Below are 25,727 nucleotides of genomic sequence, written 5' to 3'. Positions count from 1 at the left end.
TAAAACCTGCAAAATGGGGACTGTAAACCAGGGAACAAATGCACTACCCTCCCCTGTGCCCAATAAAAAAACACACAAGCCTCCCCAAAGAAACAAAACGTTTTTTTGACAACCCTCACCTATTTTGTACCAGCCACCCCACCTCACTGCATTTCGAACTGTGCCTAATTCAATATAGTACCATGATTTCATAGAAATAGTCATGGGCCTTAGCGTCAAAGATTTTGTTTTTGTTTAATTGTGACGTATCGGATACAAATGTCTAGATTTGGTAGAGATGCTCTTTGGGATGTATACATTTCTATTAGAAGGGGTGCCCAAAAATGTGGGAATGGTACCCCCTATTTTTGTTATTTTTCTTACGTATTCATTTTTTTTTTACATAAACCAGCCAGATTTTGGTGAACATTAATAACCTTAGAGATGTATTCAAAGGGCAATGTTATCAAACTTAATTGCGCACACACCTTAGATTATGTATACATTATGTACCTTATCTACTGAGAACATACCATGTGTAGCTAATTGATTGAGAACATGTGTAATTTACCCTAAGTATTACCTTAAACTGGTCTACTCTATCATAGTAGACAGGGCCCAGTCACAGAAACAATGGTACTTTGTCCCATCAAAGGTTTCTCAGTAGATAATGCTTGTCTAGCCCCTACTTTTGCAATTATGCTTTTAGGCCACCCGTCATTTTTCCCCAAACCCAATATTCCTGTGACTCTAATATGGCAGCCATAATGATATGGCAGCCATTATGAAGCATCAAGTTTCACCATGGTCAAACATGGCATGGAAATCCAAAAGCAGATCACACAACATCTCACTTCTGGCCAAAAGTCTTTGATGGCCTTTGATGAGCAAAGTTTGTTCAAAAGGCTTATGAAGAGCAATGTTTGGTGGACTGCACATAAATATCGCCCTATGGCACATAATAGGATAGCTTTTTGGCACCCCTTCTAAGATTTTTTCATATCACCTGAGGAATGTTTGTTCCAAAGTTTTTGTTTGTATCCGACAAGGACTAAAAAACAATATAAGAATACTGGCCTTGCTGACATTTTGGCTGGAGATGGATTCAATCACATGAATGAGAGTTTTGTGGCTCTATCTATTGCAACTAATACTGCCAACTCAGACCAGGAAATACCATTGGTCAATGAAGATCATTGATTATCACCATATTGCCCTCTTGTAAAAGAGTCTTCCACTTTTATCCTCTTGAACTGTCTATTACACAACAGGTAGATTAGATTCTGCTGTTTCGATCTCTCCTCAGTCCTCAAGAATAGTCTCAGTTTTCTAGAACAATGATTCCAAGGCCGGGATTCAATGAAATGTGCATTATCGACAAGCACATTGACTTGACTTTTAAAGGTAATTTACGTGTACCCATAGCAGAACCCTTTTTGGTTCCAGGTAGAACCCATTTGGGTTCCATGTAGAACCCTTTCCACAGAGGGTTCTACCTGGAACAAGAAAAGGGTTATTCAAAGGGTTATTCTATGGGCACAGGTTCTACTATAGATAGCATTTTTGAGTGTACTGTGAATGCAATCTCTACGAACATCAGGGAAAACTAAAACTAAAGTGCCTTCCGAAAGTATTCATACCCTTTATATTTTATCCTTACCCAACTACACACAATACCCCATAATGACAAAGTGAAAACATGTTTTTAGACATTTTTGCAGATCTCATTTACACCCCTGAGTCAACACTTTATAGAAGCATCTTTGGCAGTGATTACAGCTGTGAGTCTTTCTGGGTAAGTCTCTAAGCGCTTTCCACACCTGGATTGTCCAACATTTGCCTATTATTATTTTCAATTCTTCAAGCTCTGTCAAATTGGTTGTTGATCATTGTTAGACAAACATTTGCAATAGATTTTCAGGTAGATTTAAGTCAAAACTGTAACTCGGCCACTCAGGAAATTCACTGTCTTCTTGTGTTTTAGGTTATTGTCCTGCTGAAAGGTGAATTCATCTCGCAGTGTCTGGTGGAGAGCAGACTGAAACAGGGTTTCCTCTAGGATTTTGCCTGTGCTTAGCTCCATTCCATTTCTTTTTTATCCTGAAACATAACATGATGCAGGTACCACTATGCTTGAAAATATGGAGAGTGGTACTCAGTAATGTGTTGTATTGGATATGCCCCAAACATAACACCTTGTATTCAGGACTAAAAGTTAATTGCTTTGCCACATTTTTTGCAGTATTACTTTTGTGCTTTGTTGCAAACAGGATGTTTTGGAATTGTTTTAATTCTGTACATGCTTCCTTCTTTTTGCTCTGTCAATTAGGTTAGTATTGTGGAGTGACTATCCATCCTCAGTTTTCTCCTATCACAGCCATTTAACTCAGTAACTCTTTTAAAGTCACCATTGATTGACTGAGGGACCTTACAGATTATTGAATGTGTGGGGTACAGAGATGAGGTAGTCATTCAAAAATAATGTTAAACAATATTATTGCAGAGAGAGGGAGTCCATGTGACTTGTTAAACATGTTTTACTTCCAAATGTATTTAGTCTTGCCATAACAAAGGGTTGAATAGTTATTGGCTTCAGACATTTCAGCTTTTCATTTTTAATTTATTTGTAAAAAAATAAATGTTAAAACATATTTCCACTTTGACATTATGGGCCAGTGACAAAATAAATCAAATGTTAATCCATTTTAAATTCAGGCTGTAACACAACAAAATGTGGAGAAGGTCAAGGGGTGTGAATACTTTGTAAATGCACTGTATCCCTTCAAGCTGCGACTCATATGGCCCATATGAATGATCCATGGCCTCAGGCCTTGGTTCAGAACATAGAGATCTTACAGTAACCCAATGAATGATGAGGTGTTATACAACATCCCGGGTTCAGTAGCAGCCATCCTTCCAACTGCCGTCTCTCAGGGCGCTTAGCGCAGCCAGGCTCTTTGGGGGGGTCAATAGACTGCAAGAAAGTGAGAGGGGTCGAGAGAAAGAGTGAGAGATAGGGAGGGAGGGAGATATATTTATATAGAGAGAGATTCAAAGATAAATCACTCAGGATGAAATGGGAGAGTTGAGTTATACATTTAGACCCAATCGTATGAGGATATGTTGCACTGCTAATGAACGTGTTTTGTATTGGTTATGAAGTTCTTATGTAGGAACCCTTCATATAAAGTGTAACAACAACAACATTTTATAGAAATACTGCTTTTCCTCTCATACTTTTCTATTTAACATGACCCTCGATAAAGTACCCACATTCTTGAGGCTACAATAATCAGCTAAATGTAAAATTATATAATATCATGGATAACATACAGTAGATAATCTATAATCATATTATTTTTTATAGCACGCTAATGTTAATTTTGAAAGTATAATAGACAGGCATCTTTTCCCCCTTAGTCCGAATGACCCTATTTACCTGTGTGTGGGCTGGGCAATCTTGCTGAGGCGGGGGGTGCCACCAGTCCCTGTGAAAGAGGCGGGTCGTGGTAAAGCACTTCGAGGGATGGAGGAGGGCTGGGGGACACCACTGGGGATGGTGACTTTGAGGGCCTTGGGTGCACTGCTGGGGATGTTGTGAAGAATGGCAGAGGTAGAGAGGGTGTTGGAGGAGGAGAAGGGACCCTGTTGGACCGTGGGGCTGACATAGGCTGTGGCCTTGACAGGGTGTCTGGGGGTTGTGTGGAAGTTTCCCACACTCTGGAATCGCTGGCTGAGCTGGGCGGTGGAGGGAACTGAAGGCAGAGGAAAAGGAAAGAGGGGTTAGTCAGTCATCAAACTATTCTAACCCAAGAATGTGGGGTGCAATGAACTTAAATTAAATAGGCTTAAATAAACAGGTGATACTGGTTCCTTTTCTGTTAAGTCATTGTGTAAAGAATCAACATATTTTATACATAACACGTATCAAAAAAATAAAAACTCTGTAAGAGGAGGAGGAAAACAATAAATCAAAATAAAGGGCAAGACAGTGTGCAGGATTCCTGTACTGACACAACTGATGGTAAACCAAAATGGGAGGGATCTTACTGGAGGACTGAAGTCGTGCGAGCCCATTGGACGAGTCGAAGCTTTGGCTGTTCCGCATGGTTACTGGCAGGGAGGAGGGGCCAGATGAGTGATTGACAGGAGACACCAGGCTTGGAACAACACTGGGATCGCAATGCATGCTGGGAGCTCGGATCAGGTTGGGCATGCTTCTCCGCAGCTTGTCTACGTAACCATGGAGACACAATCAAATGTCCACAGTCAAAAGAGGGAAGTTAAAATCCATTGCAATCAAACCGGGAAGACATGCATGAAACGTATTACTCTGCGTTTAGGCCAGTGTTCTTCAGTCCTGGTCCTGGAGATCAACAGGGTATACAGGCTTTAATTCCAGCTCAGTACCAACACAATTCAACCACTCAAGGCCTGATGATCAGCTGATCATTTGAATTAGATGTGTTAGCATTGGGCCAGAACAAAAGCCTGCATACCCTGTGGGTCTACTAGGATGGAACACCCCAGCTCTAGACTGACCTGTGCTGGACCTGTATCCATATGTGTCCACGATGAGTCTGGAGGGTCCGGAGAATTGCTGCTGGTACTGGGACAACCCACTGAGGGAGTACTGAGGGGTGGAGGTGCTGCGTCTGCTGCACTCCCTGATACTGGAGATACTGGAGAAGGTGTGTGAGTGAGACAGGCTGCCCCACTGCATGGACCCAGTCCGGAGCAGCCGAGGCTGGGGCGGAGGGAGCTGGTTGTAGCCCTCCTCATCCTCCTCTTCCTCATCCAGGTCCATCTCGCTGCACCGGAGTGAGAAGCTGGAGCTGCGACGGCTGGCCGTGGTTGAAGAAGACGCAGTGGCGTACTCCTGACGCAGGCCTGGTGAAGGGAGATATACAGTACCACCCAAAAGTTTGGACACACCTACTCATTCAAGGGTTTTCTTTATTTTCACTTTCATGTTCCTTGATAACAAACATGTATGCCATCTGTAAATATGAATACAATTGTTAAATGATGAGCCTAGATGATTTAGCCACGGAAAACGATAGGAACCTTCCCTCTAGCCACGATTCACTGAGATAATGGATTAGCCGGACATGCCGAGAGATGAGTTCGGATTGGTCTGCCATGTAGCACGCTTCTGTCTATAACATGAGCTGGTCAGTATGTGTAGGTAATCCTTTCTAACGCAGCTCTTTTTGAACGATATACTTTCTGGCAAAGCGAGATTTGAAATCAGTGGAATGCCCGTTGGAAGCAGTGTATGATAGCTAAGGCAAATATGCAGAGAGAGTCAAAAAGAGAACGCCTGTCTCCGGATTACTCTGTGTAGTAATATTATTTGCAACGCCGATCCAGTTGCATTGCTAGTTATAGCCTAATGTTAGCTAGCTAGTTTACATTGAATCTTGTTGGTTAGCTTTCGCTACCTATATATTCATGCAGGGTAGTAATTTTAAGATTTGGGATTATGGTTAATTGTTTATCTAGCTACATGTCTAAACAAAAGACTTCACTATGCAAGTAACCATTTCGCTGTACCGCTTACACATTCTGTATCCTGTGCATGTGACAAATAAACATTAATTTTAGTTGATATAGTGTGTGTTTACCATAGACTGTAATGTGAAGAACAACATGACCTGCACCAAAATCAAATTAGGATATAACGTTAGGCCAGGGCTCTCCAACCCTCTTCCTGAAGAGCTACCGTCCTGTAGGTTTTCACTCCAACCTACCTAGCACACCTGATTCTAATAATTACCAGGTTGATAAGCTGAACCAGGTTAGTTACAACTGGGGTTGGAGCGAAAACCTACTGGATGGTAGCTCTCCAGGAACATGGTTGGAGACCCCTGACTTAGGCCAATGAGACAGTGTCCAAATTCTAAAATTCTCTGGTAGGATGCCTTGCTTTTATCTCATCACACTCACAACCTTAAGCAATTTTTTGTAATTAGCTCACCATTAACTTGTAAATAATGACCTTGTTGTGAGTTTATTTTCCTGTAATAATTAATACAAATTAGCTAAAGTTAAGACGCTGTCAGCTACAGTGCATTTCGGGAAGTATTCAGACTGCTTGACTTTTTCCACAATTTGTTTATTTTATTCCACAATTTATTTACATAAGTATTCAGACCGTTTGCTATGAGACTAGAAATTGAGCTCAGGTGCATCCTGTTTCCATTGATCATCCTTGAGATGTTTCTACAACTTGATTGGAGTCTACACTGTGGTAAATTCAATTGATTGGACATGATTTGGAAAGGCACACACCTGTCTATATAAGGTCATACGGTCAACAGTGCATGTCAGAGTAAAAACCAAGCCATGAGGTCAAAGGAATTGTCCTTAGAGCTCCAGGACACGATTGTGTCGAGGTACAAAAAACATTCTGCAGCAATGAAGGTCCCCAAGAACCCAGTGGCCTCTATCATTCTTAAATTGAAGTTTGAAATCACCAAGACTCTTCCTAGAGCTGGCCGCCCACTTAAACTGAGCAATCGGGGGAGAAGGGCCTTGGTCAGGGAGGTCACCAAGAAACCGATGGTCACCCGGAAAGAGCTCCAGAGTTCCTCTGTGGAGATGAGAGAACCTTCCAGAAGGACAACCATCTCTGCAGCACTCCGCCAATCAGGCCTTTATGGTAGAGTGGCCAGACGGAAGTCACTCCTCAGTAAAAGGCACATGATTGCCCGCTTGGAGTTTGCCAAAAGGCACATAAATGACTCTCAGACCATGTGAAACTGTCATGAGAATTTAAATCCCAATGATAATAACTAACAATCAATAGCTCTGACAAATCCCCGTGGTTTGTAAGACCATGGGTATAATATTAATTAGTCAAAGACTCAGCTTATGCAAAAGGTTAGCACAGTTTATTCAGAGAACGTTCTAAAGTCAAGAATAGAAGGACATCCATTTTATAGCTGAGCACATACTTCCACAAAAACAGTAGATATCCTACGCACATACTATCCCACTACCCAGCTGGCAAAGATTAGGGGTGGCCGTGGGAATCACTCCCCGTCCTCCCTCAAGATAGGGAGACCCTGGGAAGTACTCTCAGTGGCCCCCAGCCAAGGTCAGCACCGAATCCTGCTCAGACAGTCTGTTTTTAAGACACTACAAAGACATAAACATTAGCTATATTGTTTTACCCTAATTCTGACTAGAACTACACATTTTTTGATTATAATTTTATACAATATAATCAATTCCATACAATTATATGGTTTCAGGGTGGAATATTCTAATCATTCAATTAATAGAAACAAGATTCTCTGGTCTGATGAAACCAAGATTGAACTCTTTGGCCTGAATGCCAAGTGTCACGTCTGGAGGAAACCTGACACCATCCCTACGTTGAAGCATGGTGTTGGCAGCATCGTGCTGTGGGTATGTTTTACAGCGGCAGGAACTGGGAGACTAGTCAAGCTTGAGGGAAAGATGAACAGAGCAAAGTACAGAGAGATCCTTGAAGAAAACCTGCTCTAGAGCGCTCAGGACTTCAGACTGGGGCAAAGGTTCACCTTCCAACAGGACAATGACCTTAAACACACAGCCAAGACAATGCAGGAGTTGCTTCGGGACAAGTCTCTGAATGTCCTCTGCCCGATCAAACATCTCTGGAGAGACCTGAAAAAAGCTGTGCCGCGACGTTCCCCATCCATCCTGACAGAGCTTGAGAGGATCTGCAGAAAAAAAATGGAAGAAACTCCCAAAATACAGGTGTGCCAAGCTTGTAGCGTCATACCCAAGAAGACTCAAGGCTGTAATCGCTGCCAAAGCTGCTTCAACAAAGTACTGAGTAAAGTCTGAAGATTTGTGTAATTATGATATCAGTTTTTTATTTTTAATACACTAGCAAAAGTTTCTAAACAACAGCTTTTACTTTGTCATTATGGGGTATTGTGTGTAGATTGATAAGAAAAAAAGTAAAAGGGTCTGAATACTTTCCAAATACACTATTTATTATATGGTCATTATTGGAACTGGCTAGCCAGCTAACTTAACGTTAGCTAGCTAAAAAGCTAGAACATTGTTTAGAAAGTTGATTTTAGTTGCATGGTATGCTAGATTGACATACACTAAATTCATTTTTAACCAGGCTGCTGATGTCATGCAGCCTGTCGTTTTTGTGTTTATACTTTTTCATAATGACAACGACAAGTTTGATGTCGGACGACAATAGAATGCTTGTGATGCAACAACTGTATACAAACATACACTACCATATTCTCTCTGTATAGCACATGGCCTCACATGTGAATTCTTAAAGAGATGGGTGGGGCTTAGGGTGTGAATGATGCTGAATGGGTATAGCCAAAGAAGAGCTCTCCAGTAGGTGTACCAAAACATTCAAGGGTCATATTTTCAAAAGTGGGGTTGCAAATGTATCAACTTTCAAAGCAGAATTACTTTCCCATTGTTCCTCAACTGTAGTGTATGATATACAATTTTCTAGCTCTGAGTTTCTACTTTTATCCCATGTAAAAAAACAATTAAAAATGTTGCTACATAAGACCAAATCAAGCCGGTCGGTCACATTTATGCTTCATGGTAGAACAATGAACCAAACATATTGTTAGCATATACAGCTACATTATGTTCTTTCCACATCATCTAGCGTGTTTATAAGGTGTATCCAAAACAAAATGTTATTGAGTTTATTGTTCATTTCTCCTTGTACAATTCCCAACTGATAAAGATATTTATCATTACAAAAGCAGTAGAGTGTAATCTACTCACTCTCCTCCTGCAGTCGAGCCATGACCTGTACGTCTGTCATGTCCTGTAGTTTATAGCCCATAGATATAGTGCCATCCTCCAGCTCTGAAGTGCCCACCTCACTATCCATGGAAGACTGGGGGCTGACCGCAGCATGCTGCCGACTCACACCTGCAACTACAGAGGACACGGTAATGTATGCTAATGTCCGGTAATTAATAATAATATATTTATTTTAAATAGTGCTTTTCATTCAAATGAGTATCTCAAAGATGCTATAAAAAACAAAGAAACAGATATAGGGTTCTGGTGGTTGGATGATGGTCTTCCACAGCTTCAGATGGTAATGTATGGTAAAGTAATGTGTTGTTAAAGCTAATATATGAATCCACTTCAGCTCCTTTCCTTTTTCTGTAGTGTACTGAACACAATAGTTCAGTGCAAGAAGATGTGAATAAAAATATGAGGTGAATACAAATATTTTTGGAATAGTGTGATATATTTGATATTGCTGTGGAGTGAGGATGCTGCAGTACTGTTGGTGAATTAACATATTTCAGTGTGTTATTACTTTCAAGGACAACATGATCACTCATGGAATTATGGGTCTTCACCTCTTTTAACTCAGCAATGGTACATCATGCTTCATAACAGTGATGAGTCTTACTGTGGTAAACCGAGCTAAGGCTGCAGGAGCCCCTCCCTGGGAGAGTCTGCTGCTGGAGCAAGGGATGGCAGGATGCAGAAAAAGGAGCTGGAAAAAAGAAAGAGGAAATGGGTTCAAAATAGAGAGGGAGGGTCATAGAAAGCCTTGACACTATCCCAAATCAACCCCTAGCCCGTAGTCCTTAGGCACATTACATAGATTTGAAAGTATTGAAAGAAAAAAAGTATACCTAGCCAGCATCAAAGGTCAAGGTGGAACTATTACTATTTTGCTGACAGCAATCTAACCCTCTCAAAAATGCCTTCGGAAAGTATTCACACCCTTGACTTTTTCCACATTTTGTTGTGTTATAGCCTAAATAAAACATTTATTAAATTGAGATTTTGTATCACTGATCTACACACAATATCCCATAATGACAAAGTGTTTACAAATTAATAAAAAATGAAAAGTTGAAATGGTTTGAGTCAATAAGTATTCAACCCCTTTGTTTTGGCAAGTCTAAATAAGTTCAGGAGTAAAAATATGCTTAACAAGTCACAAGTTGCATGTACTTACTCTGTGCAATAATAGTGTTTGACTTGATTTTTAAATGACTTCCCCATCTCTGTACCCAACACATACAATTATCTGTAAGGTCCCTCAGTTTTCCAATGATTCACAAAGGGCACCTACTGGTAGACGGGAAAAACAAAACAAACACGGACATTGAATATCCCATTGAGCATGGTGCAGTTATTAATTACACTTTGAATTGTGTATCAATACACACAGTCACTACAAAGACACAGGCAGCCTTCCTAACTCAGTTGCCAGAGAGGAAGGAAACCGCTCAGGGATTCCACCATGAGGCCAATGGTGATTTTAAAACAGTTAGAGTTTAATTACTGTGATAGGACATAAATGAGGATGGATCAACAATATTGTAGTTACTCAACACTACTAACATAAATGAAATAGTGAAAAGAAGGACGCCAGTACAGAATAAAAATAATACTGCAAAAAAACTGCCAAAGAAATTAACTTTTTGTTATGTTATGTTTGGGGCAAATCAAACAAAACACATCACTGAGTTCCACTCTTCATATTTTGAAGCATGGTGGTGGCTACATCATGTTATGGGTATACTAGTCATCGGCAAGGATTAGGGAGTTTTTAAATATAAAAGGAATAGAGCTAAGCACAGGCAAAATCCTAGAAGTGTCACGACTTCCACCGAAGGTGGCTCCTCTCCCTGTTCGGGCGGTGCTCGGCGGTCGTCGTCGCCGACCTACTAGCTGCCACCGATCCATTTTTCCTTTTCGTTTGTGTCTGTCTGTTTTGTGTACACCTGTGTCCTATTAGTTAATTTCGGTGGGTTTATTAACCTCCGCTGCCTGATAGTCTTTGTGCGGGATTATTTGCTGTGTTTGCTCTGTTAGGGGTGCGTGTTTTGCGCCACAGGTTTTTTTTCTCACAGTCGTTGTATTGTTGGTATTGTATTAGGAGTAGAGGTTTCTCCTCCATGTGTTTCATGATTTTTCCCTATGTGTGGCGACTTCATTGGGGTGTGTTTCCCCACCTGTTGTTGTTGTGTTGGGACTTTATAATAAACGACTGTGCCACTAGGACTTCCTTGCTCTCCTGCTCCTGACTCCTGCACCTACCTCTTCTTATGAGGCACCTAACAAGAAGAAAATGTATGTTTCCAACAGACAACACATCAGTGAGTACCACTAATCATGAAACAAATTCACCTTTCAGCAGGACAATTACCTAAAGCACAAGGCCCAATATACACTGGAGTTGCTTACCAAGATGTTATAGAAAGTTCCTGAGTGCCCTAGTTACAGTTTTGACTTAAATCGGCTTGAAAATCTATGGAAAGCCTTGAAAAAGGTGTCTAGCAATGATCAACAACCAACTTGACTGAGCTGAATCATTTTTAAAAGATTAATGGGCAAATATTTTACAATCCAGGTGTGCAAAGCTCTTAGTGACTTACCCAGAAAGACTCACAGCTGTAATAGCTGCTGATTTTAACATATTGACTCACAGGGTTGAATACTTATCTAATCAAACTATATTAGCGTTTCATTTTCCATTAATAAAAAACTTTGACATTACAGAGTATTTTGTGTAAATCGTTAACAAAAAATGACAATTAAATCAACTCTGTAACATAACAAAATGTGAAAAATGTTGAGGGGTGTGAATACATTCTGAAGGGTTCAAGCCAGGGATCATAATTTGTAAATCATAAGTTTAATATACTTGAAATTATTTTATGATAAGTCCCAGACTTGTAAAATGAAATATGTATGATTAACAGTCCTAGAGTCATATGCGGTCACTGAATTTCTTACACATACAACAGATCATTTTTTCCTTCATGAGCATGGCCTTATTTCTATTACAGCATATTCCATTCACCCAGTTCAATGTAACAGCGATATGTTCAGGCTACATGATACTCAAAATTTCCCTATACCCATCATGAGATTGCTACAACCTAGACCTATGAATGAAAGTTTCCAACGTAGGTGCACACAGGTCAAGGGAAAATTTGAGGCGACAGACAGTGACACATTCAATACAGCCTTGCACACTCTTCCATGCATCTAGCTGATCTAGGGTGTAATCATTAGTCCGACAGTTTCAAACGAGAGATTCTATTGGACAAATGTAACCCTGTTTCATTCTGTTTCATTCAATTTAACACAGTTCACTTTCATAGCAGCCACGTTGTATTCCTTCTCACATCTATGCGCACTCCTCCTCTCACCTTTTCCCTTCACTTGTGGACTTCAATGAACAACACATCAACTGTATGTGACCAGGCAAAAAAAAACTTTCCAAGCCAAACCATATCAATACCGCTACACCCAGCCCACATCGTTGTCACCATATTAGCTAAAGTAATATTATACTCAACATAGCTAATAGAACACGTTAGTAAACCCGCTACATTCATGCTGTAACGTTATAGTGTACAATGAGTAAGAACTTTAGCTCTTACACCGGCAGGCCCCGGTGTCAAAAAATGTGTAAAACCAAAAGCTTACCTTGACTTCAAATCAAATGAAATTATATTGGTCACAAACACATACAGTTGAAGTTGGAAGTTTACATACACTTAGGTTGGAGTCATTAAAACTTGTTTTTCAACCACTTCACAAACTATAGTTTTGGCAAGTCGGTTAAGACAACTACTTTGTTTACAGACAGGTATTATAGACAGATTATTTCACTTATAATTCACTGTATCACAATTCCAGTGGGTCAGAGTTTACATACACTAAGTTGACTGTGCCTTTAAACAGCTTGGACAATTCCAGAAAATGATGTCATGGCTTTAAAAGCTTCTGAAAGGCTAATTGACATAATTTGAGTCAATTGGAGGTGTACCTGTGGATGTATGTCAAGGCCTACCAGTGCCTCAGTGCCTCTTTGCTTGACATCATGGGAAAATCAAAAGAAAATCAGCCAAGACCTCATTGTAGACCTCCACAAGTCTGGTTCACCCTTGGGAGCAATTTCCAAATGCCAGAAGGTACCACGTTCATCTGTACAAACAATAGTACGCAAGTATAAACACCATGGGACCACGCAGTCGTCATACCGCTCAGTAAGGAGACGCGTTCTGTCTCCTAGAGAGACAAAGTGCCGAAAATGGTGTGAAAAGTGCAAATCAATCCCAGAACAACAGCAAATGACCTTGTGAAGATGCTGGAGAAAACAGGTACAAAAGTATCTATATCCACAGTAAAACGGTCCTATACTGCTCAGCAAGGAAGAAGCCATTGCTCCAATACATATGAAATGAGTAAAGCAGTATTCAGCATTATTAAAGTGACTAGTGTTCCATTTTTAAAGTGACCAGTGATTCCATGTCTGGGTATATAGGGCAGCAGCCTCTAAGGTGCAGGGTTGAGTAACCGGGTGGTATCCAGCTAGTGATGGCTATTTAACAGTCTGATGGCCTTGAGATAGAAGCTGTTTTTCAGTCTCAGTCTTTTTGGCCTTCCCTGGCGGTGCAGTTGCCGTACCAGGCCGTTATACTGCCTGACAAGATGCTCCCAATTATGCATCTGTAAAAATTTGTGAGGGTCTAATGGGCCAAGACAAATTTCTTCAGCCTCCTGAGATTGAAAAGGTGCTGTTGCGCCTTCTACACCACTCTTTCTGTGTGGGGGGACCCTTTCAGATTGTCCGTGATGTGTATGCCGAGGAACTGAAGCTTTTCACCTTCTCCACTGTGTTTCCTGAAGTCCAATACAGCTCCTTCATTTTGATGACGTTGAGGGAGAGGTTATTTTCCTGGCACCACTCCTCCAGGGCCTTCACCTCCTCCCTGTAGGCTGCCTGGTCATTGTTGGTAATTAGGCCTACTACTGTTGTGTCGTCTGCAAACTTTATGATTGAATTGGAGGCGTGCGTAGCAACGCAGTCATGGGTGAACAAGAGGGGGCTGAACACACAACCTTGTGGGCCCCTGTGTTGAGGATCAGTGAAGTGGGGGTGTTTTTTCCTACTTTCAACACCTGGTGGCAGCCCAGGGCCCAGTTGCACAGGGCGGGGTTCAGACCCAGGGTCCCAACCTTAATGACGAGCTTGGAGGGTACTATGGTGTTGAAGGCTGAGCTATAGTCAATGAATAGCATTCTTACATAGCGATTCCTCTTGTCCAGATGGGATAGAGCAGTGCGATGGCGATTGCATCGTTTGTGGATCTATTGGGCGTTATGCATATTGAAGTGGGTCTAGGGTGTCAGGAAAGGTGATATGATCCTTAACTAGCCTCTCAAAGCACTCCATGATAACAGAAGTGAGTGCTACAGGGCAATAGTAATTTAGTTCAGATACCTTTGCTTTCTTGGGAACAGGAACAATGGTGGACATCTTGAAGCAAGTGGGGACTGCAGACTGGGATAACGAGAGGTTGAATATGTCCGTAAACACTCCAGCAAGCTTGTCTGCGCATGCTCTGAGTACGCAGCTAGCGATGCCGTCTAGGCCTGCAGGCTTGCTAGGGTTAACACGCTTAAAAGTCTTACTCACGTTGGCCACGGAGAACAAGAGCCCACAGTCCTTGGGAGAGATCCGCATCCGTGGCACTGTGTTATCCTCAAAGCTGGCGAAGGTGTTTAGCTTGTCCGGGAGCAAGACGTTGGAGTCCGCGACGTGGCTGGTTCTCCCTTTGTAATCCCTGATTGTCTGTAGACCATGCCAGATAGTCTTTTGTCTGAGCTGTTGAATTGCGACTCCATTTTATCTCTGTACTGACGTTTTCCCTGTTTGATCTCCTTACGGAGGGAATAACTACACTGTTTGTATTCAACCATATTCCCAGTCACCTTGCCATGGTTAAATGCGGTGGTTCGCGCTTTCAGTTTTGTTCGAATGCAACCATCTACCCACGGTTTCTGGTTTGGATAGGTTTTAACAGTCCCAGTGGGAACTCATCCCCTATACACTTCTTGATGAACTCAGTCACCGTGTCTGTGTATACATCAATGTTATTTTCAGAGGCTACCCAGAACATGTTGAATAGACCTTAGCATGGGTACTTCCTATGTAATGGTGTATGCTGCAAGTCGGGAAGCAAGTTCAGGGAGTGAAAACATTTAATTAATAAATGAAACAAACAGTGCACCGACATGATACAGATACAGATACACATACAACGATGACTGGAGTGACAAATATAGGGCAGGTAATCAAGGAGGTAATGGAGTTCAGGTGAGTGTCATAATGCGCAATTAAGCTTAAGATGGTGACAGGTGTGGGCCATGATGAGCAGACTGGTGGCCTAGAGGACGGAGAGGGAGCACACATGACACCCTGTTTGAGTTTCTTCCTATAGGAAGGGAGGAGCAAAATGTAGTTATGAGCTGATTTGCCAAAGGGAGAGAGGGGAAGGGCCTTGTAGGCATCCTGGAAGGGGGAGTAGCAGTGGTCGAGCATTTTAGCAGTGTGAGTTCACACCATGAGTGAGTGAGTGAGTGAGTGAGTGAGTCATGCACAAGTGAGTGACTTACTGTAAGGTGTGAATAAGGAAATTAGAACTACATGAGATAAATAAAAGACACATTTATGGACAAACGATCAATCAAATGTTCACCACTCTGTCTATTCTGGTTGGATAGTGGTGAGAAAATTAAGTGTGTCAGTTCATGTTGTAGGCTTTGATAGTGCTGGCCATGCAGTGCAGGATATGTTACCTGTGGACTCTGTGGTTAGCACAGCAGGTTTAGTGTAAGGCAGGATGGGGCAGCTGAGGGGAGAGATCCACTCTGTGATGGAGCTGTAAGGACGGACAGAGGACACCAGACCCGAGTTGCTGATGCTTCTCCTCCACTTGCCTGGGGAGAAGAGCACATGGAGGGGGAGGTTAGATTGAAATACTTAGACTGACAAATAAGAACACACACACACATACAATCTGAGCACATTTTCAATTGACTGAGCACAACAAACCAATTCACAAAGTCACTTGTTCACTGCACCAAATCACCCTTTTCAAGTATTCTGCAAAATGCGTATTCATAATACTTTTGACATGTTTTAATCTTAAAGTGTCTAGTTTTTATTATTATATATTTTTACATCATAAATGCATCAATTGACATCAATTTATGTTGGGAGGTCAAATCATACATGGATGTGGCTGTAAATATTACATTATCAACCTTTATGTTCCATAGGACAAAGTGGATATAGTCACTCTATGTGCAACTATTTGGAATTACAGTGTGCAAATGCACATCTGAAAAACCTGGATTGTATAATATTCTACTCATCAAAACATAAAACTGATACATTTTGTCAAGTAGAGAGAAGTGATACAGTAACATTTTGTACAATGTTGCATAGGGTACCACTGTGCTTCAAAAATATGTTTTTTTCTGTAATCTACTGCTTTACAATACCCACACAATACACCATTTATGATTGTTTATTCTATGAATGTACTGTGTGAGGATAGTGGAACTCTAAGACTGACATATTTAATAAAACATTTTAAAATAATCTAGTTATAGCCAAATACTGTATGGAAAATTATATTTTCCATCTACTATTCCTCTTCACTTAAAAAATTACAGTTTTAAAAAATTATATATTACATTTTTTACTATTGATTTAAATGTTAAAGTAAACGGTGAGTCTATCATTATCTGATGCATTGGTGGCTAAACAAAATGTTGTCAAGGTACTGTATTTCACATAAAGTGTTGTTCAACTCCAATGAAAGCTCAATCAAAGATTATGAACATACAAGTGTTATCGGTTTTGAGTTTTGTACAAAGAGATTTGAAAATATCTGAAAATTGTGCTAAAGTGATTGAAAAACACTATTTCAGATTGTAAAAACTATTGTGTAAAATCTCTGCTTGGACAGGGAGGGCTTTAACAACCAGATGAGCTTTGCAGCTGCAGCTTGTTGGTTCATGGATATTTAGGGGGAATAATTAGGGATTGAACCATGTAAAATCCATAGCATAAAAACGAAGTGTGCTCCCTTCAACATCCCTAGTGTACTGGCTGGAACACATAGTGAATAATAGATATGAAAATGTGTGGAGGCTCTGTGTGCACATACAGCAAACTGAGTTTATTCCCAGCCGCGTTTGAAATGACACCCTTTTCCCTATATAGTACACTGTTTTTGAGCATAATGAAGTAGACTGTATAGGGCATAGGGTGCCATTTCCTACGCAACCCCAGTTATTGGTAGGCAGCAAGGCACCTGACAGGGAGAGAGAGAGCAGTGCATTAGCATTTAGCGTACTTCACACAAAATTAGCCTTACCACTACTGGGTAAAATTAGCAATTCGCTTTTGTCTTCTTGGGGTCCAAACCAGATTAAGGCAAATATTTTTTTCACACAACACATTATTACACCACTACTCTACAACTACATATCTACAATACAAAATGTATAATACCACAATACAACAATGTTACAAAATTACAATGTACGTGTGTGTAGCGTGCGTGTGTGAGTGTGTGTTGCGTATGCATGTGCGTGTCTTTTCACAGCCCGCGTTATCCGTTTTTAAAATCAGATTTTACTACTCACTTGTGTTACTTGATGTGGAATAGAGTTCCATTTAGTCATGGCACTATGTAGTACTGTGCGTTTCCCAGAGTTCTGTTCTGGACTTGGGGACTGTGAAGAGACACCTGGTGGAATGTCTTGTGGGGTATGCATGGGTGTCTGAGCTGTGTGCTAGTTGATTGAACAGACAGCTCCTTGCTTTCAACATTAGTAGTGATGCAATCAATCTCTGCTCTACTTTGATCCAGGAGAGATTGACATGCATGTTATTTATGTTAGCTCTTCGTGTACACTGAAGGCCCAGCCGTGCTGCTCTGGTCTGGGCCGACTGTAATTTGCCTATGTCACTCTTTGTGGAACTTGACCATATGACTGGGCAGTTGTCCAGGTGCGATAAAATTAGGGCCTGTAGGACTTGTTTTGTTGATAGCGATGTCAATAAAGCAGAGTAAGGCTTTATTATAGACAGATCTCTCTGCCATTTTAACTACCGTTGCATCAATATGTTCTGACCATGACAGTTTACAATCCAGGGTTACACCTAGCAGTTTAGTCTCCTCAACTACCTCATGCAATGTTTTTTGTTTTTTAAATATTTAGCTTATTTCTTGCCACCCATTCTAAAACTGACTGTAACTCTTTGTTAAGTGGTGCAGTGATTACACTTGCTGTGGTAGCTGATGTGTATAATGTTGAGTCATCAGCATACATGGACAAAAATACTTTACTCTCAGTGCCAGTGGCAGGTCATTAGTGAAAAAAAGGGGCCTAAGCAGCTGCTCTGGGGTATGCCCTACCTGGTCTATGTTGGAGTGGCTTCCAATAAAGAACACCCTCTGTGTTTGGTTAGACAGGTAATTCTCAATTCACGATATAGCAGAGGATATAAAGCCATAACATAGATTTTTTTCAGCAGCAGACTATGATCGACAATGTCAAAAGCTGAACTGAAGTCTAACAACTCACAGCTACCTATATGAACAACAGTTAACTGAGACCAGAGGAACAAAGCTGTATTCATGACGTACAGACAGAGAGCCAACCTTTCCTGAATCCATCCTTTGAAAGCAGAGAGAAGGACTTTGAACATACATACACATCCCTTTGGAGACACACTGCAGAGGTGACTGGACAGAGCCACACCAACTAACTGATACAGAATGTATTGATCCCAAACAATCTTCAGAATAACAAGATTAAACTACACACACTGTAGCAAAGCACATGTGCTGTCTGATGCAGTATTAGTGAACTACTCTGTTTCAGTAGCAGGTAGATTTAAGTATTTTTCAATCGCTTTGGTGCTATTTTCACAAGTATGTGTTGAATTTTCAAAATTCTTAGTAATAAACTCCAAACTGTTAACACTTGTAATGCAGCAAGTCTAATACACAAAATCGTTTTATTGTGCATTCATTTGGTTTGGAGACATCTTTCACCATACAACCATTGATCCAAAATAAAAGTTTACTGTGAAATACCATGCGAACATTGATATAACCTTTCTAGCGCTGTTACGGTTTTCTTCTGTTGAAAGAGAGGAGGACCAAAATGCAGCGTGGTTATTCATAAACATCTTTAATAAAATATGAAAAATACGAACAATATACAAAACAAGAAAGGTGAAAAACCGAAACATATGCCCTATCTGGTGCAACAAACACAGAAACAGGAACAATCACCCACAAAATACTCAAAGAATATGGCAGCCTAAATATGGTTTCCAATCAGAGACAACGATAAACACCTGCCTCTGATTGAGAACCACTCTTGGCAACCATAGACTTACCTAGACTACTTCACTAACCACAATCCCATAACCTACAAAAAAAACTAGACAAAACACACCACATAAATACCCATGTCACACCCTGGTCTGACCAAAATAATAAAGAAAACACAAAATAATAAGGCCAGGGCGTGACAAGCGCAAGCGTTCTGCTAGCAGAACCCCTCGACAACATTCCGCTGCGTGCAAAATTCAGAGTGCTAAATTCAATTTTTTTTTTGAAATATATAACTTTCCCACATTAACAAGTCCAATACAGCAAATGAAAGATAAACATCGTGTTAATCTACCCATCGTGTCTGATTTCAAAAATGCGTTACAGCGAAAGCACAAAATATGATTATGTTAGGTCATAGCCAAGTTAAAAAAACACAGCCATATTTCCAGCCAAAGATAGGAGTCACAAAAAGCAGAAATATAGATAAAATAAATCACTAGCCTTTGATGATCTTCATCAGATGACACTCATAGGACATCATGTTACGCAAGACATGTATGTTTTGTACGATAATGTGCATATTTATATCCAAAAATCTCAGTTTACATCGGCACCTTACGTGCAGTAATGTTTTGATTCCAAAACATCCGGTGATTTTGAAGAAATACTCATAATAAACATTGATAAAAGTTACAACTGTTATTCACAGAATTAAAGAGACTTCTCCTTAATGCAACCGCTGTGTCAGATTTCAAAAAAACTTTACGGAAAAGGCATAATCTGAGAACGGCGCTCAGAGCCCAATCCAGCCAGAGAAATATCCGCCATTTTGGAGTCAACAGAAGTTAGAAATAACACTATAAATATTCACTTACCTTTGATGATCTTCATCAGAAGGCACTCCCAGGAATCCCAGTTCGACAATAAATGACTGATTTGTTCCATAAAGTCCATCATTTATGTCCAAATAGCCACTTGTTGTTAGCGTGTTCAGCCATGTAATCCATCTTCATGAGGCGCGAGCACTTCGTCCAGACAAAAACTCGAAAAGTTCCGTTACAGGTCGTAGTAACAAGTCAAATGATGTATGGAATCAATCTTTAGGATGTTTTTAACATAAAACCGGAGAATTCCTTTGTCTGAAGAAAAGCACTGGAACAAGAGGTAACTCTGTCGGGAGCGCGAGTCACGAGCCTGAGACACTTTGCCAGACCACTGACTCAAACAGGTCTCATGAGCCCCTCCTTTATAGTAGAATCCTCAAACCAGTTTCTAAAGACGGTTGACATCTAGTGGAAGCCATAGGAAGTGCAACTTGACTCCATAGACACTGTGTTTTCAGTAGGCCAAGCTTTGAAAAACTACAAACCTCAGATATCCCACTTTCTGGTTGGATTTTTCTCAGGTTTTCGCCTGCCATATGAGTTCTGTTATACTCAGACATCATTCAAACAGTTTTAGAAACTTCAGAGTGTTTTCTATCCAATACTAATAATAATATGCATATCTTAGCATCTGGGACAGAGTCGGAGGCAGTTCACTCTGGGCACGCTATTCATCCAAAAGTGAAAATGCTGCCCCCTATCCCAAAAAGGTTTTAACCACCTAACTAAGGAACTCAATTTAACCAATTTAACCTTTAACCAATACCCTAGATGCAGTTGCACCCCTAAAACCTAAAAACATTTGTCATAAGAAACTAGCTCCCTGGTATACAGAAATACCCAAGCTCTGAAGCAAGCTTCCAGAAAATTGGAACGGAAATTACGCCACACAAAACTGTAAGTCTTCCGACTAGCTTGGAAGACAGTACCGTGCAATATCGAAGAGCCCTCACTGCTGCTGGATCATCCTATTTTTCCAACTTAATTGAGGAAAATAAGAACAATCCAAAATGTCTTTTTGATACTGTCGCAAAGCTAACTAAAAAGCAGCATTCCCCAGGTGAGGATGGCTTTCACTTCAGCAGTAATAAATTCATGAACTTCTTTGAGGAAAAGATAAGGATCATTAGAAAGCAAATTACGGACTGTGTGTTTTAGTACTGAGACACTCAAGTGTTTTAGTACTATATCTCTTGACACAATGATGAAAATAATCATGGCCTCTAAACCTTCAAGCTGCATACTGGACCCTATTCCAACTAAACAACTGAAAGAGCTGCTTCCTGTGCTTGGCCCTCCTATGTTGAACATAATAAACGTATCTCTATCCACCGGATGTGTACCAAACTCACTTAAAGTGGCAGTAATAAAGCCTCTCTTGAAAAAGCCAAACCTTGACCCAGAAAATATACAAAACTATCGCCTATATCGAATCTTCCATTCCTCTCAAAAACTGTTGAAAAAGCTGTTGCGCAGCAACTCACTGCCTTCCTGAAGACAAACAATGTCTACGAAATGCTTCAGCCTGGTTTTAGACACCATCATAGCACTTAGACTGCACTTGTGAAGGTGGTAAATTACCTTTTAATGGCGTCAGACCGAGGCTCTGCATCTGTCCTCGTGCTCCTAGACCTTAGTGCTGCTTTTGATACCATCGATCACAACATTCTTTTGGCGAGATTGGAAACCCAAACTGGTCTAGAAGGACAAGTTCTGGCCTGGTTTAGATCTTATCTGTCGGAAAGATATCAGTTTGTCCTCTGACAAATCAACTGTAAATTTCGGTGTTCCTCAAGGTTCTGTTTTAGGACCACTATTGTTTTCGCTATATATTTTACCTCTTGGGGATGTCATTCGAAAACATAATGTTAACTTTCACTGCTATGCAGATGACACACAGCTGTATATTTCAATAAAACATGGTGAAGCCCCAAAATTGCCCTCGCTAGAAGCCTGTGTTTCAGACATAAGGAAGTGGATGGCTGCAAACGTTCTACTTTTAAACTCGGACAAAACAGAGATGCTTGTTCTAGGTCCCAAGAAACAAAGAGATCTTCTGTTGAATCTGACAATTAATCTTGATGGTTGTACAGTCGTCTCAAATAAAACTGTGAAGGATCTCAGCGTTACTCTGGACCCTGATCTCTCTTTTGACGAACATATCAAGACTGTTTCAAGGACAGCTTTTTTCCATCTACGTAACATTACAGAAATCAGAAACTTTCTGTCCAAAGATGATGCAAAAAAATTAATCCATGCTTTTGTTACTTCTAGGTTAGACTACTGCAATGCTCTACTTTCCGGCTACCCGGATAAAGAACTAAATAAACTTCAGTTAGTGCTAAATACGGCTGCTAGAATCCTGACTAGAACCAACAAATTTGATCATATTACTCCAGTGCTAGCCTCCCTACACTGGCTTCCTGTTAAGGCAAGGGCTGATTTCAACCTACAAAGCATTACATGGGATTGCTCCTACCTATCTTTCTGATTCGGTCCTGCCGTACATACCTACACGTACGCTACGGTCACAAGACGCAGGCCTCCTAATTGTCCCTAGAATTTCTAAGCAAACAGCTGGAGCCAGGGCTTTCTCTAGGAGGGACAGCATGAAACATGAGTGGGTTGAGTCACTGACGTGATCTTCCTGTCTGGGTTGGCGCCCCCCCCCCCCCCTTGGGCTGTGCCGTGGCGGAAATCTTTGTGGGCTATACTCGGCCTTGTCTCAGGATGGTAAGTTGGTGGTTGAAGATATCCTTCTAGTGTTGTGGGGGCTGTGCTTTGGCAAAGTGGGTGGGGTTATATCCTTCCTGTTTGGCCCTGTCCGGGGGTATCATCTGATGGGGCCACAGTGTCTCCTGACCCCTCCTGTCTCAGCCTCCAGTATTTATGCTGCAGTAGTTTGTGTCGGGGGGCTAGGGTCAGTTTGTTATATATGGAGTACTTCTCCTGTCTTATCCGGTGTCCTGTGTGAATTTAAGTATGCTCTCTCTAATTCTCTCTTTCTTTCTTTCTTTCTCTCGGAGGACCTGAGCCCTAGGACCATGCCTCAGGACTACTTGGCCATGTTCTGTTATAATCTCCACCCGGCAAAGCCAGAAGAGGACTGGCCACCCCTCATAGCTTGGTTCCTCTCTAGGTTTCTTCCTAGGTTTTGGCCTTTCTAGGGAGTTTTTCCTAGCCACCGTGCTTCTACACCTGCATTGCTTGCTGTTTGGGGTTTTAGGCTGGGTTTCTGTACAGCACTTTGAGATATCAGCTGATGTAAGAAGGGCTATATAAATAAATTTGATTTGATTTAAACAAAGGTGTGTCACGTTCTGACCCTTATTTCCTTTGTTTTGTCGTTATTTAGTATGGTCAGGGCGTGAGTTGGGGTGGGCAGTCTATGTTTGTTTTTCTATGATTTGGGGATTTCTATGTTTCGGCCTAGTATGGTTCTCAATCAGAGGCAGGTGTCATTAGTTGTCTCTGATTGAGAATCATACTTAGGTAGCCTGGGTTTCACTGTTTGTTTGTGGGTGATTGTCTATGTTAGTTGCTTGTGTCAGCACAGTTCTTATGATAGCTTCACGGTCGTTATTTGTTTATTGTTTTTGTACAGTTTACTTTGTGTTTGTTGTCATCTATTAAATGATGCATTCCCACCACGCTGCACTTTGGTCTGCTTCTTATGACGATCGTGACAAGGTGAAATAAATAAATAAAGCCCAGTCACTACAAAGATACAGAAGTCCTTCCTAACTCAGTTGCCGGAGAGGAAGGAAGCCACTCATGAGGCCAATGGTGACTTTAAAACAGTTACAGTCTAATGGCTGTGATAGGAGAAAACTGAGGATGGGTCAACAACTCCACAACACTAACCTAATTGACAGAGTGAAAAGAAGGAAGTTGCACAGAATAAAAATATTCAAAGACATGCAACAAGGCACTAAAGTAATACTGCAAAAAATGTAGCAAAGCAATTAACTTGTTTTTATACAAAGTGTTATGTTTGTGGCAAATCCAATAACACATTACATTACTGAGTACCACTCTCCATAAGCATAGTGGTGGCTGCATCATGTTATAGGTATGCTTGTAATAGTTAAGAACTGGTGAGTTTTTCAGGATAAAAAAATTAATGGAAACGAGCTAAGCACAGGCAAAAATCGTAGAGGAAAACATGGTTCAGTCTACTTTCTACCGGACACTGGAAGATAAATTCACCTTTTGTCACGACTTCCGCCGAAGTCGGCTCCTCTCCTTGTTAGGACAGCGTTCGGTGATCGATGTCACCGGCTTTCTAGCCATCGCCGCTCCATTTTTCATATATCCATTTGTCTTGTCTTCATACACACCTGGTTTTCAATATCCCATTCAAACTACTTTTTCCCATCATGTCTTGTGTGTAATTGTTTTCATGTCAAGTGATGTTCGTTAAGCGCTTTACTTTATTGTTACGTTTTTTGAGCGTGTTTGTTTTGTTGTGCTCCCGGTTTGGAACTATAATAAAGTGCGCTTTATTTAATCATACTCTGCTCTCCTGCACCTGACTTCGCCTTCATACACACCCTGGCACCTTTCAGCAGGACAATAACCTAAAAGGCCAAATCTACACTGGAGTAGCTAACCTAGAATATAGTGAATGTTTGGCCGAGTTACAGTTTTGACTTAAATCTACTTGACAATCTATGACAAGACCTGAAAATGGTTGTCGAGCAATGATCAACAACCAACTTGTCAGAGCTTGAATAATTTTTAAACGTTTTATTGGCAAATGTTGCACAATCCAGATGTGGAAAGCTCTTAGAGACGTACCCAGAAAGATTCACAGCCGTAATCGCTGCCAAAGGTGCTTCTGCAAAGTTTTGACTCAGGGGTGTAAAAACATATTTAAATCAGATATTTCAGTATTTCATTTTCAATAAATTAACAAAAATGTCTAAAATCATGTTTTCACGTTGTCATTATGGGGAATTGTGTGTAGATGGGTGAGAAATATAATAAATAAATAAATAGGGGTATTCATTATTTCTGAAGGCCCTGTAAGTCTCTGATATCCCTGTCCCTGCTGTATGTACATGTTTTAATAATACATTAAATCTATCTATCCTCTCTTTCTTGAGGTAATCACAGATCAAACAGCCGTGAGACAGATGTGCATGTGTGCAGACAGGTAAAGAGGAGTGAGACAAGTGTATTGTGCAATCAGACAGATAAAAGGCAGTCTCAGGTATGCTACCTTGCTCCAGTCTGTGGCACAGGGACCTCTTGGCCACCTCCACTTCAGGGCCTGGGTGGTCCAGCACCTGCCTGCTCCACTGGAGGGGACTAAGGAAACACTCGCCCCGTAGCCTGGCCTTAGGACACACATACAGCCTGGAACAGAGGATGATGAATGAATCATGTGTGTTGTCAAAATGGAGCAAAATAGAGAAGACAGCCCAGGGCTGTGAGAGGAGACGTCGATGCAATTAATACAACAACCACAACACTGTTCTGTAACTGGGTATGTGTTCAATGCAGAAAGTGTTTGTGTATTCATATCCACTTCGACCTGGTAAGTGAGATTTTCTGATATCTTTTCTGCATAGAAATATAGGCATTTTAATATCTTGAAAGGTTGTGGGTGTCGATAAAACCAGTGGGATAAAGAGCACGCCTAAAAGTATTAAAGGTCCATTTTCAAATAACCGAA

General features: G+C 40.9%; 1 protein-coding gene across 1 annotated transcript in view; it reads right to left on the bottom strand.

Annotated features, from left to right (window-relative positions):
- Window positions 1-2,838: 2,838 nt before the first annotated feature.
- LOC139405986 (SLAIN motif-containing protein 1-like) overlaps window positions 2,839-25,727 on the bottom strand; it is a 35,674-nt gene continuing 12,785 nt past the window's right edge. The window contains exons 2-9 of the mRNA XM_071148444.1: window positions 25,272-25,408; window positions 15,598-15,738; window positions 9,395-9,481; window positions 8,749-8,904; window positions 4,522-4,869; window positions 4,030-4,212; window positions 3,419-3,734; window positions 2,839-2,953 (exon numbers count right to left, since the gene is read on the bottom strand). Of these exons, the coding sequence (XP_071004545.1) occupies window positions 2,878-2,953; window positions 3,419-3,734; window positions 4,030-4,212; window positions 4,522-4,869; window positions 8,749-8,904; window positions 9,395-9,481; window positions 15,598-15,738; window positions 25,272-25,408 (1,444 nt within the window). The 3' untranslated portion in view covers window positions 2,839-2,877. The remainder of the gene's footprint in view (window positions 2,954-3,418; window positions 3,735-4,029; window positions 4,213-4,521; window positions 4,870-8,748; window positions 8,905-9,394; window positions 9,482-15,597; window positions 15,739-25,271; window positions 25,409-25,727) is intronic.

This window comes from Oncorhynchus clarkii, chromosome 3 (genome assembly GCF_045791955.1).
Source record: "Oncorhynchus clarkii lewisi isolate Uvic-CL-2024 chromosome 3, UVic_Ocla_1.0, whole genome shotgun sequence".
NCBI lineage: Eukaryota > Metazoa > Chordata > Actinopteri > Salmoniformes > Salmonidae > Oncorhynchus > Oncorhynchus clarkii.
Note: the sequence above shows the minus strand (reverse complement) of the source record. Positions and strands in the feature narration are given on the sequence as shown.